The 27,830-nt window shown below is 57.4% G+C and overlaps 1 protein-coding gene across 1 annotated transcript in view; it reads right to left on the bottom strand.

Annotated features, from left to right (window-relative positions):
• Positions 1-26,677, bottom strand: part of LOC140471420 (uncharacterized) — a 201,180-nt gene extending 174,503 nt beyond the window's left edge. The window contains exons 1-3 of the mRNA XM_072567426.1: positions 26,596-26,677; positions 23,467-23,604; positions 22,353-22,468 (exon numbers count right to left, since the gene is read on the bottom strand). Coding sequence (XP_072423527.1) covers positions 22,353-22,468; positions 23,467-23,604; positions 26,596-26,677 — 336 coding nt within the window. The remainder of the gene's footprint in view (positions 1-22,352; positions 22,469-23,466; positions 23,605-26,595) is intronic.
• Positions 26,678-27,830: the final 1,153 nt, after the last annotated feature.

Consider the following 27,830-nt stretch of genomic DNA (forward strand, 5'->3'; position numbering starts at 1 on the left):
ACAGCGAGGGGGGGGACTCACGCACACAGCGAGGGGGGGGACTCACGCACACAGCGAGGGGGGGGACTCACGCACACAGCGAGGGGGGACTCACGCACAGACAGCGAAGGAGGGACACGCTCACGCACACAGCGAGGGGGCGGACACACGCACACAGCGAGGGGGGGGACTGACGCACACAGCGAGGGGGGGGACACGCTCATGCACACAGCGAGGTGGTGTCGCACGCACACACAGCGAAGGAGGGACACGCTCATGCACAAAGCGAGGTGGGGTCTCACGCACACACAGCGAAGGAGGGACACGCTCATGCACACAGCGGGGGGGGGGACTCACACACACAGCGAGGGGGGACTCACGCACACAGCGAGGGGGGGAATCACGCACACAGCGAGGGGGGGACACACGCACACAGCGAGGGGGGATTCGCTAACGCACACAGCGAGGGGGGGACTCACGCACACAGCGAGGGGGGGACTCACGCACACAGCGAGGGGGGGACTCACGCACACAGCGATGGGGGTGCTAACGCACACAGCGAGGGGGTGCTCACGCACACAGCGAGGGGGGAACTCACGCACACAGCGGGGGGGGGACTCACGCACACAGCGAGGGGGGGACTCACGCACACAGCGAAGGGTGGGACTCACGCACACAGTGAGGGGGGGGACACACGCACACACAGCGAAGGAGGGACATGCTCACGCACACAGCGAGGGGGGGACATGCTCTCACACAGCGAGGGGGGGACACACGCACACAGCAAGGGGGGGACACGCACGCACACAGCGAGGGGGGGACACGCACGCACACAGCGAGGGGGGGTCACACGCACACAGCGAGGGGGGGGACACACGCACACAGCGAGGGGGGACACACGCACACAGCGAGCGGGGGGACTGACGCACACAGCGAGGGGGAGGACACACGCACACAGCGAGGGGGGGACACATGCACGCACACAGCGAGGGGGGGACATGCACGCACACAGCGAGGGGGGGGGACTCACGCACACAGCGAGGGGGGGACTCACGCACATAGTGAGGGGGGGACTAACGCACACAGCGAGGGTGTACTGACGCACACAGCGAGGGGGGTCTCACGCACACACAGCGAAGGAGGGACACGCTCATGCACACAGCGAGGTGGGGTCTCACGCACACAGCGAGGGGGGGAACACACGCACACAGTGGGGGGGGACACGCACGCACACAGCGAGGGGGGGACACGCACGCACACAGTGGGGGGGGACACGCACGCACACAGCGGGGGTGGGACACGCACGCACACAGCGAGGGGGGGACACATGCACGCACACAGCGAGGGGGACACACACGCACACAGCGAGGGGGGGGGACACACGCACACAGCGAGGGGGGGACTCATGCACGCACACAGCGAGGGGGACAAACACGCACACAGCGAGGGGGGGGACACACGCACCCAGCGAGGGGGGGACACATGCATGCACACAGCGAGGGGGAACACGCACGCACACAGCGAGGGGGGGACACATGCACACAGCGGGGGGTGGACTCACACACACAGCGAGGGGTGGACTCACGCACACAGCGAGGGGGGGGACTCACGCACACAGCGAGGGGGGGGACTCACGCACACAGCGAGGGGGGGGACTCACGCACACAGCGAGGGGGGGGACTCACGCACACAGCGAGGGGGGACTCACGCACAGACAGCGAAAGAGGGACACGCTCACGCACACAGCGAGGGGGCGGACACACGCACACAGCGAGGGGGGGGACTGACGCACACAGCGAGGGGGGGGACACGCTCATGCACACAGCGAGGTGGTGTCGCACGCACACACAGCGAAGGAGGGACACGCTCATGCACAAAGCGAGGTGGGGGTCTCACGCACACACAGCGAAGGAGGGACACGCTCATGCACACAGCGGGGGGGGGAATCACGCACACAGCGAGGGGGGGACTCACGCACACAGCGAGGGGAGGACTCACGCACACAGCGATGGGGGTGCTCACGCACACAGCGAGGGGGTGCTCACGCACACAGCGAGGGGGGGACTCACGCACACAGCGGGGGGGGGGACTCACGCACACAGCGAGGGGGGGACTCACGCACACAGCGGGGGGGGGACTCACGCACACAGCTGGGGGGGGACTCATGCACACAGTGAGGGGGGACTCATGCACACAGCTGGGGGGGACTCACGCACACAGCGAGGGGGGGGACACACGCACACAGCGAGGGGGGGACTCACGCACACAGCGAGGTGGGGACACACGCACACAGCGAGGGGGGGACTCACGCACACAGCGAGGGGGGACACTCGCACGCACACAGAAAGGGGGAGACACGCACGCACACAGCGAGGGGGGGACTCACGCACACACAGCGAAGGAGGGACACGCTCACGCACACAGCGAAGGGGGGATACACGCACACAGCGAGGGGGGGGACTCACGCACACAGCGAGGGGGGGGACTCACGCACACAGCGAGGGGGGGACACATGCACGCACACAGCGAGGGGGACACACACGCACCCAGCGAGGGGGGGACACATGCACGCTCACAGCGAGGGGGGGACACATGCACACAGCGGGGGGTGGACACACGCACACAGCGAGGGGGGCCTCACGCACACAGCGAGGGGGGGACTCACGCACACAGCGAGGGGGGGACACACGCACACAGCGAGGGGGACACACACGCACCCAGCGAGGGGGGGACACATGCACGCTCACAGCGAGGGGGGGGACACATGCACACAGCGGGGGGTGGACACACGCACACAGCGAGGGGGGCCTCACGCACACAGCGAGGGGGGGACTCACGCACACAGCGAGGGGGGGACACACGCACACAGCGAGGGGGGGACACACGCACACAGCGAAGGAGGGACACGCTCACGCACACAGCGAGGGGGGGGGGGGGAGTCACGCACACAGCGAGGGGGGGCTCACGCACACAGCGAGGGGGGGGCTCACGCACACAGCGAGGGGGGGACGCACGCACACAGCGAGGGGGGACTCGCACACAGCGAGGGGGTGCTCACGCACACAGCGAGGGGGGGACTCACGCACACAGCGAGGGGGGGACTCATGCACACAGCGAGGGGGGGGACTCACGCACACAGCGAGGTTGGGAATCACGCACACAGCAGGGGGGGGATTCACGCACACAGCGGGGGGGGGACTCACGCACACAGCGAAGTGGGGGACTCATGCACAGTGAGGGGGGACTCACGCACACAGCGAGGGGGGGGTCTCACGCACACAGTGAGGGGGGACTCACGCACACAGCGAGGGGGGGGACTCACGCACACAGTGAGGGGGGACTCATGCACACAGCGAGGGGGGGTCTCACGCACACACAGCGAAGGAGGGACACAGTCACGCACACAGCGAGGGGGGACTCACGCACACAGCGAGGGGGGGGACACGCACACAGCGAGGGGGGACTCACGCACACAGCGAGGTGGGGACACACGCACACAGCGAGGGGGGACACTCGCACGCACACAGAAAGGGGGGGACACGCACGCACACAGCGAGGGGGGGACTCACGCACACACAGCGAAGGAGGGACATGCTCATGCACACAGCGAGGGGGACACACACGCACACAGCGAGGGGGAGGACACACGAACACAGCGAGTGGGGGACACATGCACACAGCGGGGGGTGGACACACGCACACAGCGAGGGGGGGACTCACGCACACAGCGAGGGGGGGGGACTCACGCACACAGCGAGGGGGGGGACTCAAGCACACAGCGAGGGGGGGGACTCACGCACACACAGCGAAGGAGGGACACGCTCACGCACACAGCGACGGGGGGATACACGCACACAGCGAGGGGGGGCTCACGCACACAGCGAGGGGGGGGCTCACGCACACAGCGAGGGGGGGCTCACGCACACTGCGGGGGGGGGACTCACGCACACAGCGAGGAGGGGGACTCACGCACACAGCGAGGTGGGGACGCACTCACACAGCGAGGGGGGTCTCACGCACACAGCGAGGGGGGTCTCACGCACACAGCGGGGGGGGACTCACGCACACAGCGGGGGGGGTCTCACGCACACACAGCGAAGGAGGGACACAGTCACGCACACAGCGAGGGGGGACGCACGCACACAGCGAGGGGGGTCTCACGCACACAGCGAGGGGGGTCTCACGCACACAGCGGGGGGGGACTCACGCACACAGCGGGGGGGGTCTCACGCACACACAGCGAAGGAGGGACACAGTCACGCACACAGCGAGGGGGGACTCACGCACACAGCGAGGGGGGGGACACACGCACACAGCGAGGGGGGGACTCACGCACACAGCGGGGGGGGACTCACGCACACAGCGAGGGGGGACACTCGCGCGCACACAGAAAGGGGGGGTACACGCACGCACACAGCGAGGGGGGGACTCACGCACACACAGTGAAGGAGGGACACGCTCATGCACACAGCGAGGGGGACACACACGCACACAGCGAGGGGGAGGACACACGAACACAGCGAGTGGGGGACACATGCACACAGCGGGGGGTGGACACACGCACACAGCGAGGGGGGGAATCACGCACACAGCGAGGGGGGGGACTCACGCACACACAGCGAAGGAGGGACACGCTCACGCACACAGCGAGGGGGGGGACGCACGCACACAGCGAGGGGGGGACACACGCACACAGCGAGGGGGGGACACACGCACACAGCGAGGGGGGGACACACGCACACAGCGAGGGGGGGACTCATGCACACAGCGAGGGGGGGACACACGCACACAGCGAGGGGGGGACACACGCACACAGCGAGGGGGGGACACACGCACACAGCGAGGGGGGGACACACGCACACAGCGAGGGGGGGACTCACGCACACAGCGAGGGGGGGACTCACGCACACAGCGAGGGGGGGACTCACGCACACAGCGAGGGGGGGACTCAAGCACTCAGCGAGTGGGGGTCTCACGCACACACAGCGAAGGAGGGACACGCTCATGCACACAGCGAGGGGGGGACACATGCACGCACACAGCGAGGGGGACACACACGCACACAGCGTGGGGGGGACACACGCACGCACACAGCGAGGGGGGGACACGCACGCACACAGCGAGGGGGGGGACTCACGCACACAGCGAGGGGGGGGACTCACGCACACAGCGAGGGGGGGGACTCACGCACACAGCAAGGGGGGGGACTCACGCACACAGCAAGGGGGGGGACTCACGCACACAGCGAGGGGGACACACACGCACACAGCGAGGGAGGGGACTCACGCACACAGCGAGGGGGGGGACTCACGCACACAGCGAGGGGGGGGACACACTCACACAGCGAGGGAGGGGACTCACGCACACAGCGAGGGAGGGGACTCACGCACACAGCGAGGGGGGACACACGCACACAGCGAAGGGGGGATACACGCACACAGCGAGGGGGGGACACACACACACAGCGAAGGAGGGACACGCTCACGCACACAGTGAGGGGGGGGGAGTCACGCACACAGCGAGGGGGGGACGCACGCACACAGCGAGGGGGGACTCACGCACACAGCGAGGGGGTGCTCACGCACACAGCGAGGGGGGGACTCACGCACACAGCGAGGGGGGACTCACGCACACAGCGAGGGGGGGACTCATGCACAGTGAGGGGGGACTCACGCACACAGCGAGGTTGGGAATCACGCACACAGCGGGGGGGGGATTCACGCACACAGCGGGGGGGGGACTCACGCACACAGCGAAGTGGGGGACTCATGCACAGTGAGGGGGGACTCACGCACACAGTGAGGGGGGACTCATGCACACAGCGAGGGGGGGTCTCACGCACACACAGCGAAGGAGGGACACAGTCACGCACACAGCGAGGGGGGACTCACGCACACAGCGAGGGGGGGGACACGCACACAGCGAGGGGGAGGACACACGAACACAGCGAGTGGGGGACACATGCACACAGCGGGGGGTGGACACACGCACACAGCGAGGGGGGGACTCACGCACACAGCGAGGGGGGGGACTCACGCACACAGCGAGGGGGGGGACTCAAGCACACAGCGAGGGGGGGGACTCACGCACACACAGCGAAGGAGGGACACGCTCACGCACACAGCGACGGGGGGATACACGCACACAGCGAGGGGGGGGTTAAGCACACAGCGAGGGGGGGGCTCACGCACACAGCGAGGGGGGGACTCACGCACACAGCGAGGAGGGGGACTCACGCACACAGCGAGGTGGGGACGCACGCACACAGCGAGGGGGGTCTCACGCACACAGCGGGGGGGGACTCACGCACACAGCGGGGGGGGTCTCACGCACACACAGCGAAGGAGGGACACAGTCACGCACACAGCGAGGGGGGACTCACGCACACAGCGAGGGGGGGGACACACGCACACAGCGAGGGGGGGACTCACGCACACAGCGAGGTGGGGACACACGCACACAGCGAGGGGGGACACTCGCGCGCACACAGAAAGGGGGGGTACACGCACGCACACAGCGAGGGGGGGACTCACGCACACACAGTGAAGGAGGGACACGCTCATGCACACAGCGAGGGGGACACACACGCACACAGCGAGGGGGAGGACACACGAACACAGCGAGTGGGGGACACATGCACACCGCGGGGGGTGGACACACGCACACAGCGAGGGGGGGGACTCACGCACACACAGCGAAGGAGGGACACGCTCACGCACACAGCGAAGGGGGGATACACGCACACAGCGAGGGGGGGCTCACGCACACAGCGAGGGGGGGGCTCACGCACACAGCGAGGGGGGGCTCACGCACACAGCGGGGGGGGAACTCACGCACACAGCGAGGAGGGGGACTCACGCACACAGCGAGGTGGGGACGCACGCACACAGCGAGGGGGGTCTCACGCACACAGCGAGGGGGGTCTCACGCACACAGCGAGGGGGGTCTCACGCACACAGCGGGGCGGGTCTCACGCACACACAGCGAAGGAGGGACACAGTCACGCACACAGCGAGGGGGGACTCACGCACACAGCGAGGGGGGGGACACACGCACACAGCGAGGGGGGGACTCACGCACACAGCGAGGTGGGGACACACGCACACAGCGAGGGGGGACACTCGCGCGCACACAGAAAGGGGGGGTACACGCACGCACACAGCGAGGGGGGGACTCACGCACACACAGTGAAGGAGGGACACGCTCATGCACACAGCGAGGGGGACACACACGCACACAGCGAGGGGGAGGACACACGCACACAGCGAGGGGGGGACACATGCACACAGCCGGGGGTGGACACACGCACACAGCGAGGGGGGTCTCACACACACACAGCGAAGGAGGAACACGCTCATGCCCACAGCGAGGGGGTGGCTCACGCACACAGCGAAGGGGGGGGACTCACGCACACAGCAAGGGGGGACTCACGCACTACAGCGAGGGGGGGGACTCACGCACACAGCGAGGGGGGTCTCACACGCACACAGCGAAGGAGGAACACGCTCATGCCCACAGCGAGGGGGTGGCTCACGCACACAGCGAAGGGGGGGGACTCACGCACTACAGCGAGGGGGGGGACTCACGCACACAGCGAGGGGGGTGGACTCACGCACACAGCGAGGGGGGGACACACGCACACAGCGAAGGAGGGATACGCTCACGCACACAGCGAGGGGGGTCTCACGCACACAGCGGGGGGGGACTCACGCACACAGCGGGGGGGGTCTCACGCACACACAGCGAAGGAGGGACACAGTCACGCACACAGCGAGGGGGGGCTCACGCACACAGCGGGGGGGGAACTCACGCACACAGCGAGGAGGGGGACTCACGCACACAGCGAGGTGGGGACGCACGCACACAGCGAGGGGGGTCTCACGCACACAGCGAGGGGGGTCTCACGCACACAGCGAGGGGGGTCTCACGCACACAGCGAGGGGGGTCTCACGCACACAGCGGGGGGGGACTCACGCACACAGCGGGGGGGGTCTCACGCACACACAGCGAAGGAGGGACACAGTCACGCACACAGCGAGGGGGGACTCACGCACACAGCGAGGGGGGGGACACACGCACACAGCGAGGGGGGGACTCACGCACACAGCGAGGTGGGGACACACGCACACAGCGAGGGGGGACACTCGCGCGCACACAGAAAGGGGGGGTACACGCACGCACACAGCGAGGGGGGGACTCACGCACACACAGTGAAGGAGGGACACGCTCATGCACACAGCGAGGGGGACACACACGCACACAGCGAGGGGGAGGACACACGCACACAGCGAGGGGGGGACACATGCACACAGCGGGGGGTGGACACACGCACACAGCGAGGGGGGTCTCACACACACACAGCGAAGGAGGGACACGCTCATGCCCACAGCGAGGGGGCGGCTCACGCACACAGCGAGGGGGGTCTCACACACACACAGCGAAGGAGGAACACGCTCATGCCCACAGCGAGGGGGTGGCTCACGCACACAGCGAAGGGGGGGGACTCACGCACACAGCAAGGGGGGACTCACGCACTACAGCGAGGGGGGGGACTCACGCACACAGCGAGGGGGGTCTCACACGCACACAGCGAAGGAGGAACACGCTCATGCCCACAGCGAGGGGGTGGCTCACGCACACAGCGAAGGGGGGGGACTCACGCACACAGCAAGGGGGGACTCACGCACGACAGCGAGGGGGGGGACTCACGCACACAGCGAGGGGGGTGGACTCACGCACACAGCGAGGGGGGGACACACGCACACAGCGAAGGAGGGATACGCTCACGCACACAGCGAGGGGGGTCTCACGCACACAGCGAGGGGGGTCTCACGCACACAGCGGGGGGGGACTCACGCACACAGCGGGGGGGGTCTCACGCACACACAGCGAAGGAGGGACACAGTCACGCACACAGCGAGGGGGGACTCACGCACACAGCGAGGGGGGGGACACACGCACACAGCGAGGGGGGGACTCACGCACACAGCGAGGTGGGGACACACGCACACAGCGAGGGGGGACACTCGCGCGCACACAGAAAGGGGGGGTACACGCACGCACACAGCGAGGGGGGGACTCACGCACACACAGTGAAGGAGGGACACGCTCATGCACACAGCGAGGGGGACACACACGCACACAGCGAGGGGGAGGACACACGAACACAGCGAGTGGGGGACACATGCACACAGCGGGGGGTGGACACACGCACACAGCGAGGGGGGGACTCTCGCACACAGCGAGGGGGGGGACTCACGCACACACAGCGAAGGAGGGACACGCTCACGCACACAGCGAAGGGGGGATACACGCACACAGCGAGGGGGGGCTCACGCACACAGCGAGGGGGGGGCTCACGCACACAGCGAGGGGGGGCTCACGCACACAGCGGGGGGGGAACTCACGCACACAGCGAGGAGGGGGACTCACGCACACAGCGAGGTGGGGACGCACGCACACAGCGAGGGGGGTCTCACGCACACAGCGAGGTGGGGACACACGCACACAGCGAGGGGGGACACTCGCGCGCACACAGAAAGGGGGGGTACACGCACGCACACAGCGAGGGGGGGACTCACGCACACACAGTGAAGGAGGGACACGCTCATGCACACAGCGAGGGGGACACACACGCACACAGCGAGGGGGAGGACACACGAACACAGCGAGTGGGGGACACATGCACACAGCGGGGGGTGGACACACGCACACAGCGAGGGGGGGACTCTCGCACACAGCGAGGGGGGGGACTCACGCACACACAGCGAAGGAGGGACACGCTCACGCACACAGCGAAGGGGGGATACACGCACACAGCGAGGGGGGGCTCACGCACACAGCGAGGGGGGGGCTCACGCACACAGCGAGGGGGGGCTCACGCACACAGCGGGGGGGGAACTCACGCACACAGCGAGGAGGGGGACTCACGCACACAGCGAGGTGGGGACGCACGCACACAGCGAGGGGGGTCTCACGCACACAGCGAGGGGGGTCTCACGCACACAGCGAGGGGGGTCTCACGCACACAGCGGGGGGGGACTCACGCACACAGCGGGGGGGGTCTCACGCACACACAGCGAAGGAGGGACACAGTCACGCACACAGCGAGGGGGGACTCACGCACACAGCGAGGGGGGGGACACACGCACACAGCGAGGGGGGGACTCACGCACACAGCGAGGTGGGGACACACGCACACAGCGAGGGGGGACACTCGCGCGCACACAGAAAGGGGGGGTACACGCACGCACACAGCGAGGGGGGGACTCACGCACACACAGTGAAGGAGGGACACGCTCATGCACACAGCGAGGGGGACACACACGCACACAGCGAGGGGGAGGACACACGCACACAGCGAGGGGGGGACACATGCACACAGCGGGGGGTGGACACACGCACACAGCGAGGGGGGTCTCACACACACACAGCGAAGGAGGGACACGCTCATGCCCACAACGAGGGGGCGGCTCACGCACACAGCGAGGGGGGTCTCACACGCACACAGCGAAGGAGGAACACGCTCATGCCCACAGCGAGGGGGTGGCTCACGCACACAGCGAAGGGGGGGGACTCACGCACACAGCAAGGGGGGACTCACGCACTACAGCGAGGGGGGGGACTCACGCACACAGCGAGGGGGGTGGACTCACGCACACAGCGAGGGGGGGACACACGCACACAGCGAAGGAGGGATACGCTCACGCACACAGCGAGGGGGGGGGGGAGTCACGCACACAGCAAGGGGGGGCTCACGCACACAGCGAGGGGGGGGCTCACGCACACAGCGAGGAGGGGGACTCACGCACACAGTGAGGGGGGGACGCACGCACACAGCGAGGGGGGTCTCACGCACACAGTGAAGGAGGGACACGCTCACGCACACAGCGAGGGGGGGGGGAGTCACGCACACAGCAAGGGGGGGCTCACGCACACAGCGAGGGGGGGGCTCACGCACACAGCGAGGAGGGGGACTCACGCACACAGCGAGGGGGGGGACACACGCACACAGCGAAGGGGGGACACACGCACACAGCGAGGGGGGCACACACGCACACAGCGAGGGGACACACACGCACACAGCGAGGGGGACACACACACACACAGCGAGGGGGGGACACACGCAGACAGCGAGGGGGGGACACACGCAGACAGCGAGGGGGGGACACACGCAGACAGCGAGGGGGGGACACACGCAGACAGCGAGGGGGGGACACACGCAGACAGCGAGGGGGGGACACACGCAGACAGCGAGGGGGGGACACACGCAGACAGCGAGGGGGGACACACGCAGACAGCGAGGGGGGACACACGCACACAGCGAGGGGGGGACACACGCACACAGCGAGGGGGCGACACACGCACACTGCGAGGGGGGGACTCAAGCACTCAGCGAGGGAGGGTCTCACGCACACAGCGAAGGAGGGACACGCTCATGCACACAGCGAGGGGGGGACACATGCACGCACACAGCGAGGGGGACACACACGCACATAGCGTGGGGGGGACACACGCACGCACACAGCGAGGGGGGGACACGCACGCACACAACGAGGGAAGGACACGCACGCACACAACGAGGGGGGGGACACGCACGCACACAACGAAGGGGGGGACACACGCACACAGCGAGGGGGGGGACTCACGCACACAGCAAGGGGGGGGACTCACGCACACAGCAAGGGGGGGGACTCACGCACACAGCGAGGGGGGGACACACGCACACAGCGAGGGAGGGGACTCACGCACACAGCGAGGGAGGGGACTCACGCACACAGCGAGGGAGGGGACTCACGCACACAGAGCGAGGGGGGACACACGCACACAGCGAAGGGGGGATACACGCACACAGCGAGGGGGCGACTCACGCACACAGCGAGGGGGGGACTCACGCACACAGCGAGGGGGGGTCTCACGCACACACAGCGAAGGAGGGACACGCTCATGCACACAGCGAGGGGGGGACACATGCACGCACACAGCGAGGGGGACACACACGCACACAGCGTGGGGGGGACACACGCACGCACACAGCGAGGGGGGGACACGCACGCACACAACGAGGGAAGGACACGCACGCACACAACGAGGGGGGGACACGCACGCACACAACGAAGGGGGGGACACGCACGCACACAACGAAGGGGGGGACTCACGCACACAGCGAGGGGGGGGACTCACGCACACAGCGAGGGGGGGACACACGCACACAGCGAGGGGGGGACACACGCACACAGCGAGGGGGGGGGAGTCACGCACACAGCGGGGGGGGGCTCACGCACACAGCGGGGGGGGGCTCACGCACACAGCGGGGGGGGCTCACGCACACAGCGGGGGGGGGACTCACGCACACAGCGAGGGGGGTCTCACGCACACAGCGAGGGGGGACTCACGCACACAGCGAGGGGGTGCTCACGCACACAGCGAGGGGGGGACTCACGCACACAGCGAGGTTGGGAATCACGCACACAGCAGGGGGGGGAATCACGCACACAGCGGGGGGGACTCACGCACACAGCGAAGTGGGGGACTCATGCACACAGTGAGGGGGGACTCACGCACACAGCGAGGGGGGGGTCTCACGCACACAGTGAGGGGGGACTCACGCACACAGCGAGGGGGGGTCTCACGCACACACAGCGAAGGAGGGACACAGTCACGCACACAGCGAGGGGGGACTCACGCACACAGCGAGGGGGGGGACACACGCACACAGCGAGGGGGGACTCACGCACACAGCGAGGTGGGACACTCGCACGCACACAGAAAGGGGGGGACACGCACGCACACAGCGAGGGGGGGACTCACGCACACACAGCGAAGGAGGGACACGCTCATGCACACAGCGAGGGGGACACACACGCACCCAGCGAGGGGGAGGACACACGAACACAGCGAGGGGGGGACACATGCACGCACACAGCGAGGGGGGGACACATGCACACAGCGGGGGGTGGACACACGCACACAGCGAGGGGGGGACTCAAGCACACAGCGAGGGGGGGGACTCACGCACACAGCGAGGGGGGAGACTCACGCACACGCTCATGCACACAGCGAGGGGGGGACACATGCACGCACACAGCGAGGGGGGGACACACGCACACAGCGAGGGGGAGGACACACGCACACAGCGAGGGGGGGACACATGCACGCGCACAGCGAGGGGGGGACACATGCACACAGCGGGGGGTGGACTCACGCACACAGCGAGGGGGGGGACTCACGCACACAGCGAGGGGGGGGACTCACGCACACAGCGAGGGGGGGGACTCACGCACACAGCGAGGGGGGGGACTCACGCACACAGCGAGGGGGGGGACTCACGCACACAGCGAGGGGGGGGACTCACGCACACAGCGAGGGGGGGGACTCACGCACACAGCGAGGGGGGGGACTCACGCACACAGCGAGGGGGGGGACTCACGCACACAGTGAGGGGGCACTCACGCACACAGCGATGGGGGGCACTCACGCACACAGCGATGGGGGGCACTCACGCACACAGCGATGGGGGGCACTCACGCACACAGCGATGGGGGGCACTCACGCACACAGCGATGGGGGGCACTCACGCACACAGCGATGGGGGGCACTCACGCACACAGCGATGGGGGGCACTCACGCACACAGCGATGGGGGGCACTCACGCACACAGCGATGGGGGGCACTCACGCACACAGCGATGGGGGGCACTCACGCACACAGCGATGGGGGGCACTCACGCACACAGCGATGGGGGGCACTCACGCACACAGCGATGGGGGGCACTCACGCACACAGCGATGGGGGGCACTCACGCACACAGCGAGGGGGGCACTCACGCACTCAGCGGGGGGGGGACTCACGCACACAGCGAGGGGTTGGACTCACGCACACAGCGAGGGGGGTGACTCACGCACACAGCGAGGGGGGTGACTCACGCACACAGCGAGGGGGGTGACTCACGCACACAGCGATGGGGGGACACACGCACACAGCGAGAGGGGACACACGCACACACAGCGAAGGAGGGACACGCTCACGCACACAGCGAGGGGGGGACACACGCACACAGCGAAGGAGGGACACACGCACGCACACAGCGAGGGTGGGACAGGCACGCACACAGCGAGGGGGGGACAGGCACGCACACAGCGAGGGGGGGACACGCACGCACACAGCGAGGGGGGGACACGCACGCACACAGCGAGGGGGGGACACGCACGCACACAGCGAGGGAGGGACACGCACGCACACAGCGAGGGAGGGACACGCACGCACACAGCGAGGGAGGGACACGCACGCACACAGCGAGGGAGGGACACGCACACACAGCGAGGGAGGGACATGCACACACAGCGAGGGAGGGACATGCACACACAGCGAGGGAGGGACATGCACACACACACGCACACACACACACACACAGCGAGGGAGGGACACACAGTGAGTGAGTAATATGCATACACACACATACAGAGTGAGGGGAGGACACCATCACACACTGCAAGAGGGGCGCGCGCACACACACACACACACACACACACACACACACACACACACAGCGAGGTTGAGACACGCAGACAGAGCAAGGGTGAGACATGTGCTCAGAAAGCGAGAGGGGATACACACACACACACACAAAGTGAGGGAGGGACACGCACACACACATGGTGAGGGAGGGACATGCTCACACACAACGAGGGAGGTACAAAACACACACAGTGAGGAGAATTACACACACACAGCATGGGAAGGGGACACACACACGCATACACACACATATACACAGAACAATGGAGGGACACGTGCACACACAGTGATGTGTCTCCTCGGACATATCATCGTCCAGCTCTCACTCCAGTCTGCTCCCTCACAGGGTCACCGTCTCTGTGACTCCCAGGTACAACTAGGCCTCGATCCTCAGTGCGGATTTATATTCTCCCAGGTGAGAGTCAGCCTCATGCTCCTGCTCCAAGTTGGTCCCTCACACGGTCCCTCCCTCTGTGACTCGGTGCTGATTTCGAGGCTCGTGCTCTGCTTTTTATCCAACTCCAAGTCCCAGTCGGCCTTGACCCTCGCTGCTGATTTATATTCTCCCGTTTTGTGCTGCTCTCTCTCAGGTTCTCTCCCCTTGTGATTCCCAGGGGGTAGGCATCAAGCCTCAGCTGAGATTTATTACACCCCATTCCACACTGCTCTCTTACAGGATCGCCGTTGGGCCTGGAAGACAGTGGGGAAGGGGAGGATTAGACAGAGCAGAGGGTGTTACAGTGATTGAGGGAGCTGTAGGGGATGAAACAGGTTATCTGGGGAGCTAGGCAGACCTGCAGTAACTAAAGAACGTTACTGGAAGATACAGCGAGAGTTGGAGACACTGAAGAAGGTAAAGGAAATAGAGAGATGGTGGATTGTTCATGACGGAGCTTTGTAGAGTCGAAAGGGCTTCAAAGTTTGGGAGAAGATCTGGAGCTCGGGTGCTCATTATTGTGGTTCTGTTCACCGAGCTGGGAATTTGTGTTGCAGACGTTTCGTCCCCTGTCTAGGTGACATCCTCAGGGAGCCTCCTGTGAAGCGCTTCTGTGATCTTTCCTCCGGCAACTATAGTGGTTTGTATCTGCCGCTTCCGGTTGTAAGTTCCAGCTGTCCGCTGCAGTGGACCGTATATTGGGTCCAGGTCGATGTGTTTATTGATTGAATCTGTGGATGAGTGCCATGCCTCCAGGAATTCCCTGGATGTTCTCTGTTTGGCTTGTCCTATAATAGTAGTGTTGTCCCAGTCGAATTCATGTTGCTTGTCATCTGCGTGTGTGGCTACTAAGGATAGCTGGTCATGTCGTTTCGTGGCTAGTTGGTGTTCATGGATGCGGATTGTTAGCTGTCTTCCTGTTTGTCCTACGTAGTGTTTTGTGCAGTCCTTGCATGGGATTTTGTACACTACGTTGGTTTTGCTCATGTTGGGTATTGTTCCTTCGTCCTGGTGAGTTGTTGTCTGAGAGTGGCTGTTGGTTTGTGTGCTGTTATGAGTCCTAGTGGTTGCAGTAGTCTGGCTGTCAGTTCAGAAATGTTCTTGATATATGGTAGTGTGGCTAGTCCTTTGGGTCGTGGCATGTCTTCATTCCATTGTATTTCCCCGAGGCATCTGTGGATGAAATTGTGTGGAGTTTGACCCCACCCCACAGCTCACCAATAGGATAAACAACACACTGAGAAACCTACAAAAAAAACGGACAGATAACCAGGTTTGAACTAGAGAGAATGAAACCTGAAAGCAACAACACCCCCAGATTCTATGGACTACCCAAAGTGCACAAACCAGCCATCCCACTCAGACCCATCGTATCACTACCAGGGACACCATCACACAAACTGGCTCAAGAACTACAGCAGAAACTAAAACACCTGGTCAGCGGATCCAGACAATCTATACAGTCAACACAGGAATTCTTGGACATCATCAGAAATACACACATGACAAGGAAGAAACCCTGGTCTCATTCGATGTAATGGCACTGTTCACCTCTATCGACAAAACCCTAGCCAGAGAAACAATAGCCAACCTGCTGGACATACAGAACAGACAACAGGACGGTGAACTTATCAACAAAGACGGCATACTCAAACCACTGGACCTGGGCCTCACAACACACTTCACATTCAACAACCAAATATATGAACAAATCAACGGCACACCCATGGGCTCACCCATCTCTGGACTCATAGCACAAGCAATAATGCAAAGGTTCGAACAAACAGTCTTACTGCAAATTCAACCCAAACTCTGTGTCAGATATGTAGATGACACCTTTGTAATCGTTAAAAACACAGAAATAGAGAACACACACCGGATCATCAACGCCACACTCACAGGAATCCGATTCACTAGAGAGGAAGAAAAGGACAACCAACTCCCATTCCTAGACGGGACGGTACAGAGAACACCGAATGAAAAATTCACCACAAAGGTATACAGGAAAGCCACACACACAGACCAAGTCCTGAACTATGAAAGAAACCAACCCAACACACACAAAAGAAGTTGCATCAAGACACTGTTCAAAAGGGCCACAACATACTGCAGTACACCAGAACTGCAAAAAGAGGAAGAAGAACACCTATACAATGTATTCGCCAAAAACGGATACCCCCGCAATTTCATTAGGGACTGTCTGTATGGATTTGCTCGATGACTGTCCTCTGATATTGATGAGGGCAGTGCAGATGGTGTGGTTTATATGGAGTTCATTAAGGTCTTTGTCAAGGTCCCACACGGAAGGCTGGTCCAAAAGGGAAGATCCCATGGGATCCAAGGTAAGTTGGTGAATTGGGTTCACAATTGGTGGAGGGTTGGTTTTGTGATTGAAAGCCTTTGCCCAGCGGGTGTACCACAGGGATCTGTGCAGGAGCCATTGCTGGCTGTTACATACATTAATAACTTGGATATCAAAGCAGAAGGAATCATTAGTGGTTTGCAGATAACATGAAAGGTGAGGGTGTTGTCCATAGTGAGGGGGATGGACTCAGGCTGCAGTCTGATATCGAACAGATGATAAACTGAGCAGAGTAATGACAGACCGAGTTTACTTCTGATCACTGTAAGGTAATACACTGTGGGAAATCTCATAAATGAATGATATCCATCATGAATGGTAGGTCCTCCTGGAGTACTGAGGAACACAGGGACCTTGGTGGGCAAGTCCCTGGATGTCTGAAGGTGTCAGCACAGGTAGACAGGGTGGGGAATACACCTGAACTGGGAGCAGGAGGGGGACCCACATCCTGGTGGGGAACGTTGCTGGAGCTGCTCAAGGGGATTTAAACTCGTCTGGCAGGGCTGTGTGACCCCAAAGAGTCGTAAGGCCAGAAAGAAAGTTGAGGCTGGTACAAATGTTCAAGAGAAGAATATAAGTAGACAAGGCAGGCAAGAACATAGCAGACAATTAGGGCAAACTGGTGGATTAAACTGCAGTTATTTCAATACAAAAGGCCAAACAGATAAGGCAGATGAACCCAGAGCATGGATGGGAACATGGGATTGGGATCCCATAGATATTACAGAAACACAGCTGAGGGAGCAACAGGAGCAGCAGCTCAATGTTCCAGAGACAGCTGCTACAGGAAGGATAGAACAGGAGGGAAAACAGGAGGAGAGCTGGTGGGTTTGATTGGGGGAAAACATCCCAGCAGTACCTCGAGGGAGGATTCATGTAGGATCGCCCAGTTAAACGATATTAGTGGAACTGAGAAATAAAAATTGGTCATTAGTTTTCTACGGTCGGACTACAGCGATAGGCAATGGGAGATGGAGGAGCAAATATGTCAGGAGATTTCAGATATCTCTTAGAATAATAGGGTTGGAATGATAGGGGATCTTAACCGTTCCAAACCTGGACTGGGATTGGTACTAAGTTAAGCATTTGGATGGAAGGTATTTGTTAAGTGTGTTCCGAAAACTCCCAGTCATTATGTAATTGGCCCAACTGGAGAATGGGACTAAACCTGACCTCCCCTTGGGAAACAAGGCAGGGAACGGGACTGAGGTGTTAGTGGGGGAGCACTTTGGAAAGTTACCACAATTGTATTAGATTGAAAATAGCGATGGAAAAGGACAGGCCTGGTCCACAAGTTAAAGTTATTCAATGGAGCAAGATAGTATTAGACATGAATTTTTAAAGCAGATTTGGGGAGGCTATTTGCAGATAAAGGGAAGTCTGGCAAGTAGGAATATTTTAAAACCGAGATAAAAGGAGTGTTCAGCGCCAGCGTGTTCCTGTTAGTGTGGAGCTCAATGCTGACTGAATTAGGAAACACTGGCTGAGTTTCGAGGCTGTGGTCAAGAAAAAAAGGGGGCACATGTCAGATATAACTGGCTGACTCAAGGGAATCCCTTCAGGAGCATCGGGGCTGTAGGAATACACTTAGGATGGAAATCAGGAATGTAAAAAGGGGATACGAGATCGCTTTGGCAGAGAATGTTAAGGAGAATCCAAAGAGACTCTACAAGTGTATTAAGAGCAAAAGAAGAGCTCGGGACAAACCCGGTCTCCTTAATGATCAATGAAGGCAACGATGTGTGAAACTACAAGATCCAAAACAAATATTTCACTTTGGAACTTACTGTGGATAAAGACTGGGGCGCTCAGGGAACTAAACAGTGTTTGGCCAGACCACTATTGGAATAATGTGTGCAATTCTGGTCTCAATGCCATCGGAAGGATATCGTGGAACATGAAAGGGTTCAGAAGAAATGACCAAAGATGGTGCCAGGGTTGGAGGGTTTGTGCTTCAGGGAAAAGCCTGAATAGGCTGGGGCTGTGTTCACTTGAACATGGGAGGCTGAGGAGTTAACTGATAAAAGGTGTTTAAAATCATGGTGGGCATCGACAGGGTCAATAGACAAGGTCATTTCCCCAGGCAAGGGAAACTTTTCAAAGGGGTCTAAAGGACAACTGACTCCAGCAGAGTGGATGGAATAAGCTGCCAGAGCAAATAGTGGAGGCTGATAGAAATACATTTAAAAGGCATGTGGATGGGTGTATGAATAGCAAAGGGTTCAGAGGGATATTGGCAAAATTGTGGCAAATGTGACTAGAAACGTCATGCAGGAGTTGGTCCGAAGGGCCTGTTTCTGTGCTGTACATCTCTATGACTCAATGTCTTGAAATGAGTCCACATTATAGAAAAGGAGGTGCTGGAGGTTTTAAAACATAAAGGTAGAACAATCCCCAGGACCTGATCAAATGGATCTCAGGACATTGTGGGAAGCTGGTGAAGAAATTGTAGGGCCCCTAGCAGAGATACTTGTACCATCGAGAGCTATGTGTGATAGGCTGTTAGACTGGAGGGTGGCATTGTGGACAGTGAAGAAGGTTTTCTGAGATTACAAAGGGATCCTGATGAAATGTGTGAATGAATGGCTGAAAAACTGTAGATGGAGTTCAACCTGAATAAATGCAAGGTAAAGCATTTGGTACAACAAACACGGGCAGGACTTATACAATTAATGGCAAGACCTTCAGTTGTGTTGTAGAACAGAGAGACCTCAGGGTTCAGCTACATAATTCTTTAAAGTTTGTAACATGGAGAGACAGGATAGTTTTAAAAAAAGGTGCTTGCATCACTTGCTTTCATTGCTCAGTCGTTTGGATATCGGAGTTGGGAAGTCGCATTGAGATTATACAGGCCATTGGTGAGTCCTCTTCTGGAATACTGTGTCCAGTTCTGGTCGCCCAGTTATAGGTAGGATATTATTAAGCTGGAAAGGGTTGGAAGGAGATTTACTGGGATGTGGCTGGGTACGAAAGGCTTCAGTATAAAGAAAGGCTGAATAGGTTGGTATTTTTCACTGAAACCTGAATGTTGACAGATGACCTCAGAAGTTTATAAAATCATGAGGGGGATCGATAGAGTTAATGGGAGTTGTCTTTTCCCATGGACAGGGGAGTTTCAAGACAAGGCACTACATTTTTAAGTTTAGAGGAGAGACATATAAAAAAAGACATGAGGCACATTGTTAAAGAGGGTGGGTTGTGTGTGAAATGAACTTCCCAAGGAAGGGGTGAACATGAGGACAATTACAATGTTTAAAAGACATTTGCATTAGTACAGGAAGAGGAAAGGTTTGAAGGGATATGATCCAGGAACAGGCAGGTGGGACAAGATCAGTTTTAGTGTATGGTTAGCGTTAACCAAACAGTGCAGTATGACTCTGACTATGATTATAATGTTGTGTCATTAATTCAGAAAGGCTGCAAGAGAAAGCCAGGGAACTACAGACTGATGAGTGAGACATCAGGGTGGGTCAGTTGTTGGAGGTAATTCTGAGAGGTAGGTCTTACATGCATTTGGAAAGATAAGGCCTGATTACAGCCAGCATGGCTTTGTGCGTGGGAAAACATGTCCCACAATCTTGACTGGAGTTTGCTCAAGATGTGACCAAAAAGATAGACGAAGGCAGAGCAACAGACGTTGTTTCTGGCTTCCGCAAACCCTTGTTCAGGGTGTAGCATGATCCATTGGTTAGTAAGGGTAGATCACAAGGGATCAGGGAGAGCTACCCAACTGGATACAAAATGGGATGACAGTGGGAGACAGAGGGTGGTGGGAGAGGGTTGTTGTTCAGACTGGAGGCCTCTGACCAGCAGTGTGCTGTAAGGACTGGTGCTGGGACCACTGTTGTGCACCATTTACATAAACAATCTGAGTGAAAATATAGGAGTCCCTGTTATTATGTTTGTGGATACCAAGATTAGTGGAAGAGTGGGCAGGGAATATAGTTATCGAAGGGGATGGTAATCAACTGGGCCAGTGGGCCAAGGCATGAAAGATGGAGTTTAATTCAGGTGTTGGATTCAGTTCAGACAAACCAGAGAGGACTAACATAGTTAATGGTTGGGCCCTGGGCAGTGTTGTAGAAAAGAGAGAGACCAAGGGGTGCAGTTACATTGTTCCTTGGATTGGCATCACAGGGTGACAGGGTGTTGAAAGCAGCAATTGGCACACTTGTCTTCATTGGTCAGAGCATTGAGTACATGAGTTGGAGATATTGGTAACATTGTTGTCAATATTTCTTATAAAGGTTTATGAAACCATGTAGGGTCTAAGTAAGGTGAATTGCCAAGGGTAGGTGAGTCCAAAGCTAGAGGCATAAACGTGAGGTGAGAGAGCAAGGATTTAAAGAGGGAGCTGAGGGGCAACATTATCCACAGACGGAATGGACTGCCAGAGGAAATGGTAAAAACAAGTACAATTACACGATGGAAAAGACACTCGGGCAGGTACATGGAGAGGAGAAGGTTTGAAGGGATATGAGCCAAACACAGGCAAACCCAACTCATTCCATTTCGGAAACCTCGGCCGAAGAGTCATGCAGCACAGAAACAGAGCCGATGTCTCCAGTTATTGGAGGAGGAGACTATTGAGACAAGGCATGTTGTAGAGACTGAAGCACGTTACAGCGATACGGATGGTCATCTGGACTGGAGGTTTCAAATATGTGAAATAATTGGTGAGAGGGGAGGAGATGACAGAGATAGGAACTGTTATAGGAGTTAGAATGATTGAAGACACTGGTCCTCAATACAAGCCATAGATAGTGTTGGAGAAGGAATAGGGAACAGAAAGATCCCAGGCAGCATTACCACCCTCTCGCGGGAGGCCTGCTTTCCCCTCAGTTGTTCTGATGCTCTCTAAGAAAGCACAGGCCTGGACTAATAACTGGGAACTCCCGATGCTGTCTCATTACAACAAAACTTGCAACAGACGTGGTGATTGAGCCTGGGGTGTATCTGTACTGTGCTCCCCCTCCAGCACTTTCTCTGTCATGTCTTGTTAGCTGATGTTTGGATCCCCCTTATTACTGTCTGCTCTGTGCACTGGAATGATCTTACCTGGCAGCAGGATTTATTGAAGACTCCCGACCTCCCTGACTTTGTCTTTCTGGCTAACCAACCATTGTCCCAACCAGCAGTTGGCAAGTCTATTGAGTCAGGATCTCCCTGATTACCTGTAGAAGACACAGAAATAGGCAGAATGGGAAATTAGGCTGATGCTGTGAGGGTTACACATGTAGAATGGCACTGAGCCCACAGAGATCTGGAAAATCCCAGTCTCCATTCCTGACCTATGCTGCCTCATCTCTCTGGAGTGGAGAATTCTGTTGGCTCATGATCTGGAGTAGCTTCAAAAGTGAGAGACGCTGACAGAGGCAGCAATTAGACCCACACAGTGAGGGATACCACATGGAGAGGTACTGAGTCACATCACCAGAGTGCCGGGTCAAACAATTTATTTGTTTGTGCAGGAAGAAAGGGTTTTGATTCATGTTGCACTGGGATATACAAACTGTAAGCAGGTGAAGTGATGGCCTAGAGGCATTATTGTGTGACAATTTATCCAGAAACTCAGCAAGTGTTCTCTGGACACAGGTTCAAATCCCACCATTGCAAATGATTGAATGTGAAGTAAATGCTTCAAAAACGATGTAATTAAAAACCTGTAAATGAGTATTAAACAATTGCTGATGTTAAGAAACATCCATCGGGTGCATTTCTGTCTTTAGTGAAGTAATCTAAGATGGGACTGGGATATCACAGGTATTACAGAAACAACAGCTGAGGGAGGGACAGGACAGGCAGCTCAATGTTCCAGGGGACAGATGCTGCAGGAAGGACAGAAGGGGAGCTGAGAGAGGAGGAGAGCTGCTGGTTCTGATGGGGTGAAACATCCCAGCAGGACTGAGAGAGGATATTCCTGCAGGATCGCCCAGTGACGCTGTGTTCGTGGAATTAATCAATAACAATGGGGCTTCCCTTTCCTCTGATTGTTCGACAGACCCCGAGAGCCCCGCCCCCCTGCACCTTGACCGTCTCAAGATGGCGGCACAGAGGCCCGCGCACCCTCTTCCCTCAAACAAATGGCGGCCGTGACCCTGGGCCCCTTCCCTGATCAGAGACCGCCGCCTCCTTATCCGGGCCTGGAGGTCTTTTCCGAGTTTTTTTTAACCTGTATCCTGGACTTGTGAATTCTCTCCGCTCCTTTCTCCCGGCGAGGCTCCCAAACACCGGCTCAGAGCGCCGCTCTCTGGAGCCGATCGAAGCCGCTGCCGCAGAAAACAGCTCCATGTCGCGCTCTCTCTGTGTCCTGATCAATGTGACACTGCGCATGCTCTGCATTGAAACAAAACTGCGCGTGCGTCTGAGATTATCGGTGAGTTTGTAGAGAATATTCATACCTGCACAGACTGATGGGTAAAATATTAGTCATTAACAATTGCTTTGTCGAGTATAGTCATAGAGATTTCTAGCATGTGAACAGATTGTTTGGTCCAACTCGACCATACCGGCTAGGTATGTAAATTAGTAATCGTTCTGGGAGTTTGAAAAGAAGTTTCTTACTCGAGTTGTGCAAATCCTTTGGAAATATGTATGTTATCAGATTTACATCTCAACTATTTCTTAAAATCTCACATTGATTTGTGAGAGAGGTTTAATACTCCACTATGTGGTGGGAACGATCAATCCTGCAAAACAGTTTGCTCTCTGACCAATCCTGAAGCGTTCACTCCTGGAGAATGCTTTGGCCCCGCTCCTCACTCACTCTGGTTGGCAGACCGGCCGCTGCTCGGTCCTCCACTTCCGCCCATTCCTCCCAATTGCAGAGTTGATTCAGGCGTGACTCAGCAGGCTGAGGGACAAGGGAAGTTCGAGTCGATTTCTTGTGATGCGGTGAAAATATCCCAAATCTTGGATCGAGAGGCTTGAGTTCAATTCATAGCTTGTGCAGGTGTGTGCAATAAAAACTTTGAACAGGTTCATTCCGAAAAATAAGGGAAGTCCGGAACAGAGTTAAAAACATAGAAAATGCATGCAATGTGGTGGGGCTGTCATAGCCCAGAAGATTTTCACCTTTACCAAGTGTTTCAGGACCCCAGTGGGTCCTAGTACAGACTGTTGCACTCCTAGTGCACAGCCAGATACCACGGTTGTGGGGAAAAGTGTCGTGGTGGGAGACAGAGGTGCTTTTCTGGAACGCGCTCGGTTTTGGAGGTGAAATAGATGAGAAGGAGTAGGGATTTTTATGGAGGTACCAGTTCCCCTCCTGTCGCAGCATCTTATTATTGTCCTGGCTTTGCCTCGTACATGTTTGGTAGAGATCAGTGACGTTTTGTAAGCCCACAATACAACATTCATCACTGTTTAAGATAGTAGAAATCTCTTGTAGCACTTTCGTCACAGAACAATACAGTGCAGAACAGGCCCTTTGGCCCTTGATGTTGCGCCGACCTGTGAACTATTCTCAGCTCATCACCCTACACTATCCCAAAATCACCCATGTGCTTATCTAAAGGATTGTTTAAACCTCTCTAATGTGGCTGAGTTAACTACATTACCAGGTAGCACATTCCACGCCCTAACCACTGAGTGAAGAATCTGCCTCTGACATCTGTCTTAAATCCATCACACCTCAATTTGTAGTTATACCCCCTCGAACACGCTGATGTCATCATCCTCGGAAAAAGACTTTCACTGTCGAACCTATCTAATCCTCTGATCATCTTGTAAGTCTCTGGCAAATCCCCTCTTAGCCGCCGCCTTGCCCCTGAGAACAGGTTCAAGTCTCTGAACATTTCCTCAAAAGACCTTCCCTCCAGACCAGGCAACATCCTGGTAAATCTCTTCTGCACCTTTTCCAATGCTTCCCCATCCTTCCCGAATTATGGGCACCAGAACTGCACACAATATTCCAAGTATGGTCGCACCAACATTTTGTATAGTTGCAGCATGAAATTGCGGCTCCGGAACTCAATCTCTCAACGAATGAAACCTAATACACTGCATGCTGCCTTAACAGTAATATCCACCTGAGTGACAACTTTCAGGAACCTATGGACATGGACTCCAACATCCCTCTTCACACCCACACCACCAAGAATCTTTCCATTGACCCAGCACTCTGCCATCCTGTTATTCTTCCTAAAGTGCATCACCTCACATTTAGCTGCATTGATGTCCATTTGCCACCTCTCAGCCCAATTCTGCAGTTTATCCAAGTCTGCATGAGTACCTGTAAAATTCTTCCACACTGTCCACTACTCCACCGACTTTAGTGTCGTCTGCAAATTTACTGATCAATCCACCTATGCCTATGTCTAAGTAATTTATAAAAATGACAAACAGCCGTGGTCCCAAAACAGGTCCTTGTGGCACACCACTAGTAACCAGACTCCAGGTTGAATATTTTCCATCAACCACCATTCGCTGTCTTCTTTCAAAAAGCCAGTTTCTAATCCAAACTGCTAAATCACCCTCAATTCCATGTCTCTGCATTTTCTCCAATAGCCTACCATGTGGAAACTTATTAAAGGCTTTATTGAAGTCCATGTATACCACGTCAACTGCCCTACCCTTATCTATATGCTTGTCTGCCTTCTCAAAAAACTCAGAGGTTTGTAAGACATGTCCTGCCCTTGACGAAACAATGTTGACTATCTAAATCAAATTGGTGTTCGCTAGATGATTATAAATCTTATCTCTTATAATCCTTTCCAAAACCTTTCCAACAACAGAAGTAAGGTACACTGGTTTATAATTACCTGGGTCATCTCCCCTGCCCTTCTTGATCAAGGGCACAACATTTGCAATCCTCCAGTCCTCTGGTACCAAACCTGTAGACAATGATGACTCAAATATCAAAGCCAAAGACTTTGCTATCTCCTCCCTAGCTTCCCAGAGAATCCTCGGATAAATCCCATCCAGCCCAGGGGACTTGTCTACTTTCACTCCTTGAATTGATAGCACCTGTTCGTAACTAACCTCAATCATTTCTAGTCTAATATCTCGTACCACATTCTTCTCCTCTATAATATTCTCCTTTTCCTGAGTGAAAACCGATGAGAAATGTTTGTTTAGCACCTTTCCGATCTCCACAGGGTCCACATTCAACTTCCCACTTCTGACTTTGACTGGCTCTATTCCTACCCTATGCTTTTGATCCTCACATATCTATAGAAAGCTTTAGGGTTCTCCTTTATTCTATTCACTAAAGACTGCTTGTGTGCTCTCTTTGCTCTTCTTAACTCTCTCATTAAATCCTTTCTAGCTGATCTGTAACACTCCATCGCCTCATATGTACCATCTTGCCTCATCAACACAGAAGCCTTCTTCTTCTCAACAAGAGATCCAATTTCTGTAGTAAACCACGATTCCCTTTCCATATCACTTCCTTCCTGCCTGACAGGAACATATCTGTCAAGGACACGCAATGTCTGTTCCTTAAACCAGCTCCACATTTCAATATTCTGCACCCCCTGCCTTTTGCTACCCCATTCTATGCATCCTAATTCTTGCTGAATCGCATTCTAATTGCCCCCAACCCATCAATAACTCTTGACCTGTGGCATGTATCTATCCCTTTTCATCGCTAAACTAAACATAACTGAATGTTGATCACTCTCTCCAAAGTGGTCACCGCCAACTAAATCAAACACCTAGTCTGGTTTATTACCAAGAACCAGATCCAATGTGGCATCCCCTCTTGTCGGCCCTTCAACATACTGTGTCAGGAAACCCTCCTGTACACATTGGATAAAAACCGATTCATCCAATGTATTAGAGTTATAGCATTTCCAGTCAATTTTGGGGAAGCTAAAGTCCCCCATAATGACCACTCTGTTACTTTCACTCTTATCCAGAATAATTTTGCTAATCCTCTCTTGCACCTCCTTGGCATTCTGCGGAGGCCTTTAAAATAAAACTCCAAGCAGTGTGACCTCTCCTCCACTGTTTCTAACCTCACACTACCTCAGGAGACGAGTCCTCATCAAAAGTTCTCTCAGCCACCATTATACTCTCCTCGACTTACATGATATGCATGGACCCATTGCAGTGCTTCAAACTCCATGAGGCATCCATACTCTCGATGACAGTCAGACTCAGTCTGGAACCTTCTCTGTCCTTAAGACCTTATCCACTGCCTGCGCTCCTCCATTTCCCCTTTGCACGTTCCCTTTCCAACCCACCTGCATCACTCCACAATTGGAGCTGTCACGGGCCGAAGTCTGTGGAGTAGCCTCCCTAACCTTCTCTATCCTCCTTTTAAGATGTATTTTAAAATCATTCTCCTTAATCAATGTTTTGATCATTCATGAAGCACCTTAGAAGATTTGCCATTGTGAAAGTTCCATACAATGCAAGTAGTTGTTTATATTGCTGTACATTAGGAGAAACAGGAATGATGCATTCAAAATTCTAACAAGAAAGTCACTGACAGGTTAGTGTGCAGGCCAGCAAATAATAACATCACATTGGGATGGGCAATAAACAAATAAATAACTGATGCCAGTAAAAATTGTACGGCGATTATCATGG

The sequence above is a fragment of the Chiloscyllium punctatum genome, unplaced genomic scaffold, assembly GCF_047496795.1.
Source record: "Chiloscyllium punctatum isolate Juve2018m unplaced genomic scaffold, sChiPun1.3 scaffold_82, whole genome shotgun sequence".
NCBI lineage: Eukaryota > Metazoa > Chordata > Chondrichthyes > Orectolobiformes > Hemiscylliidae > Chiloscyllium > Chiloscyllium punctatum.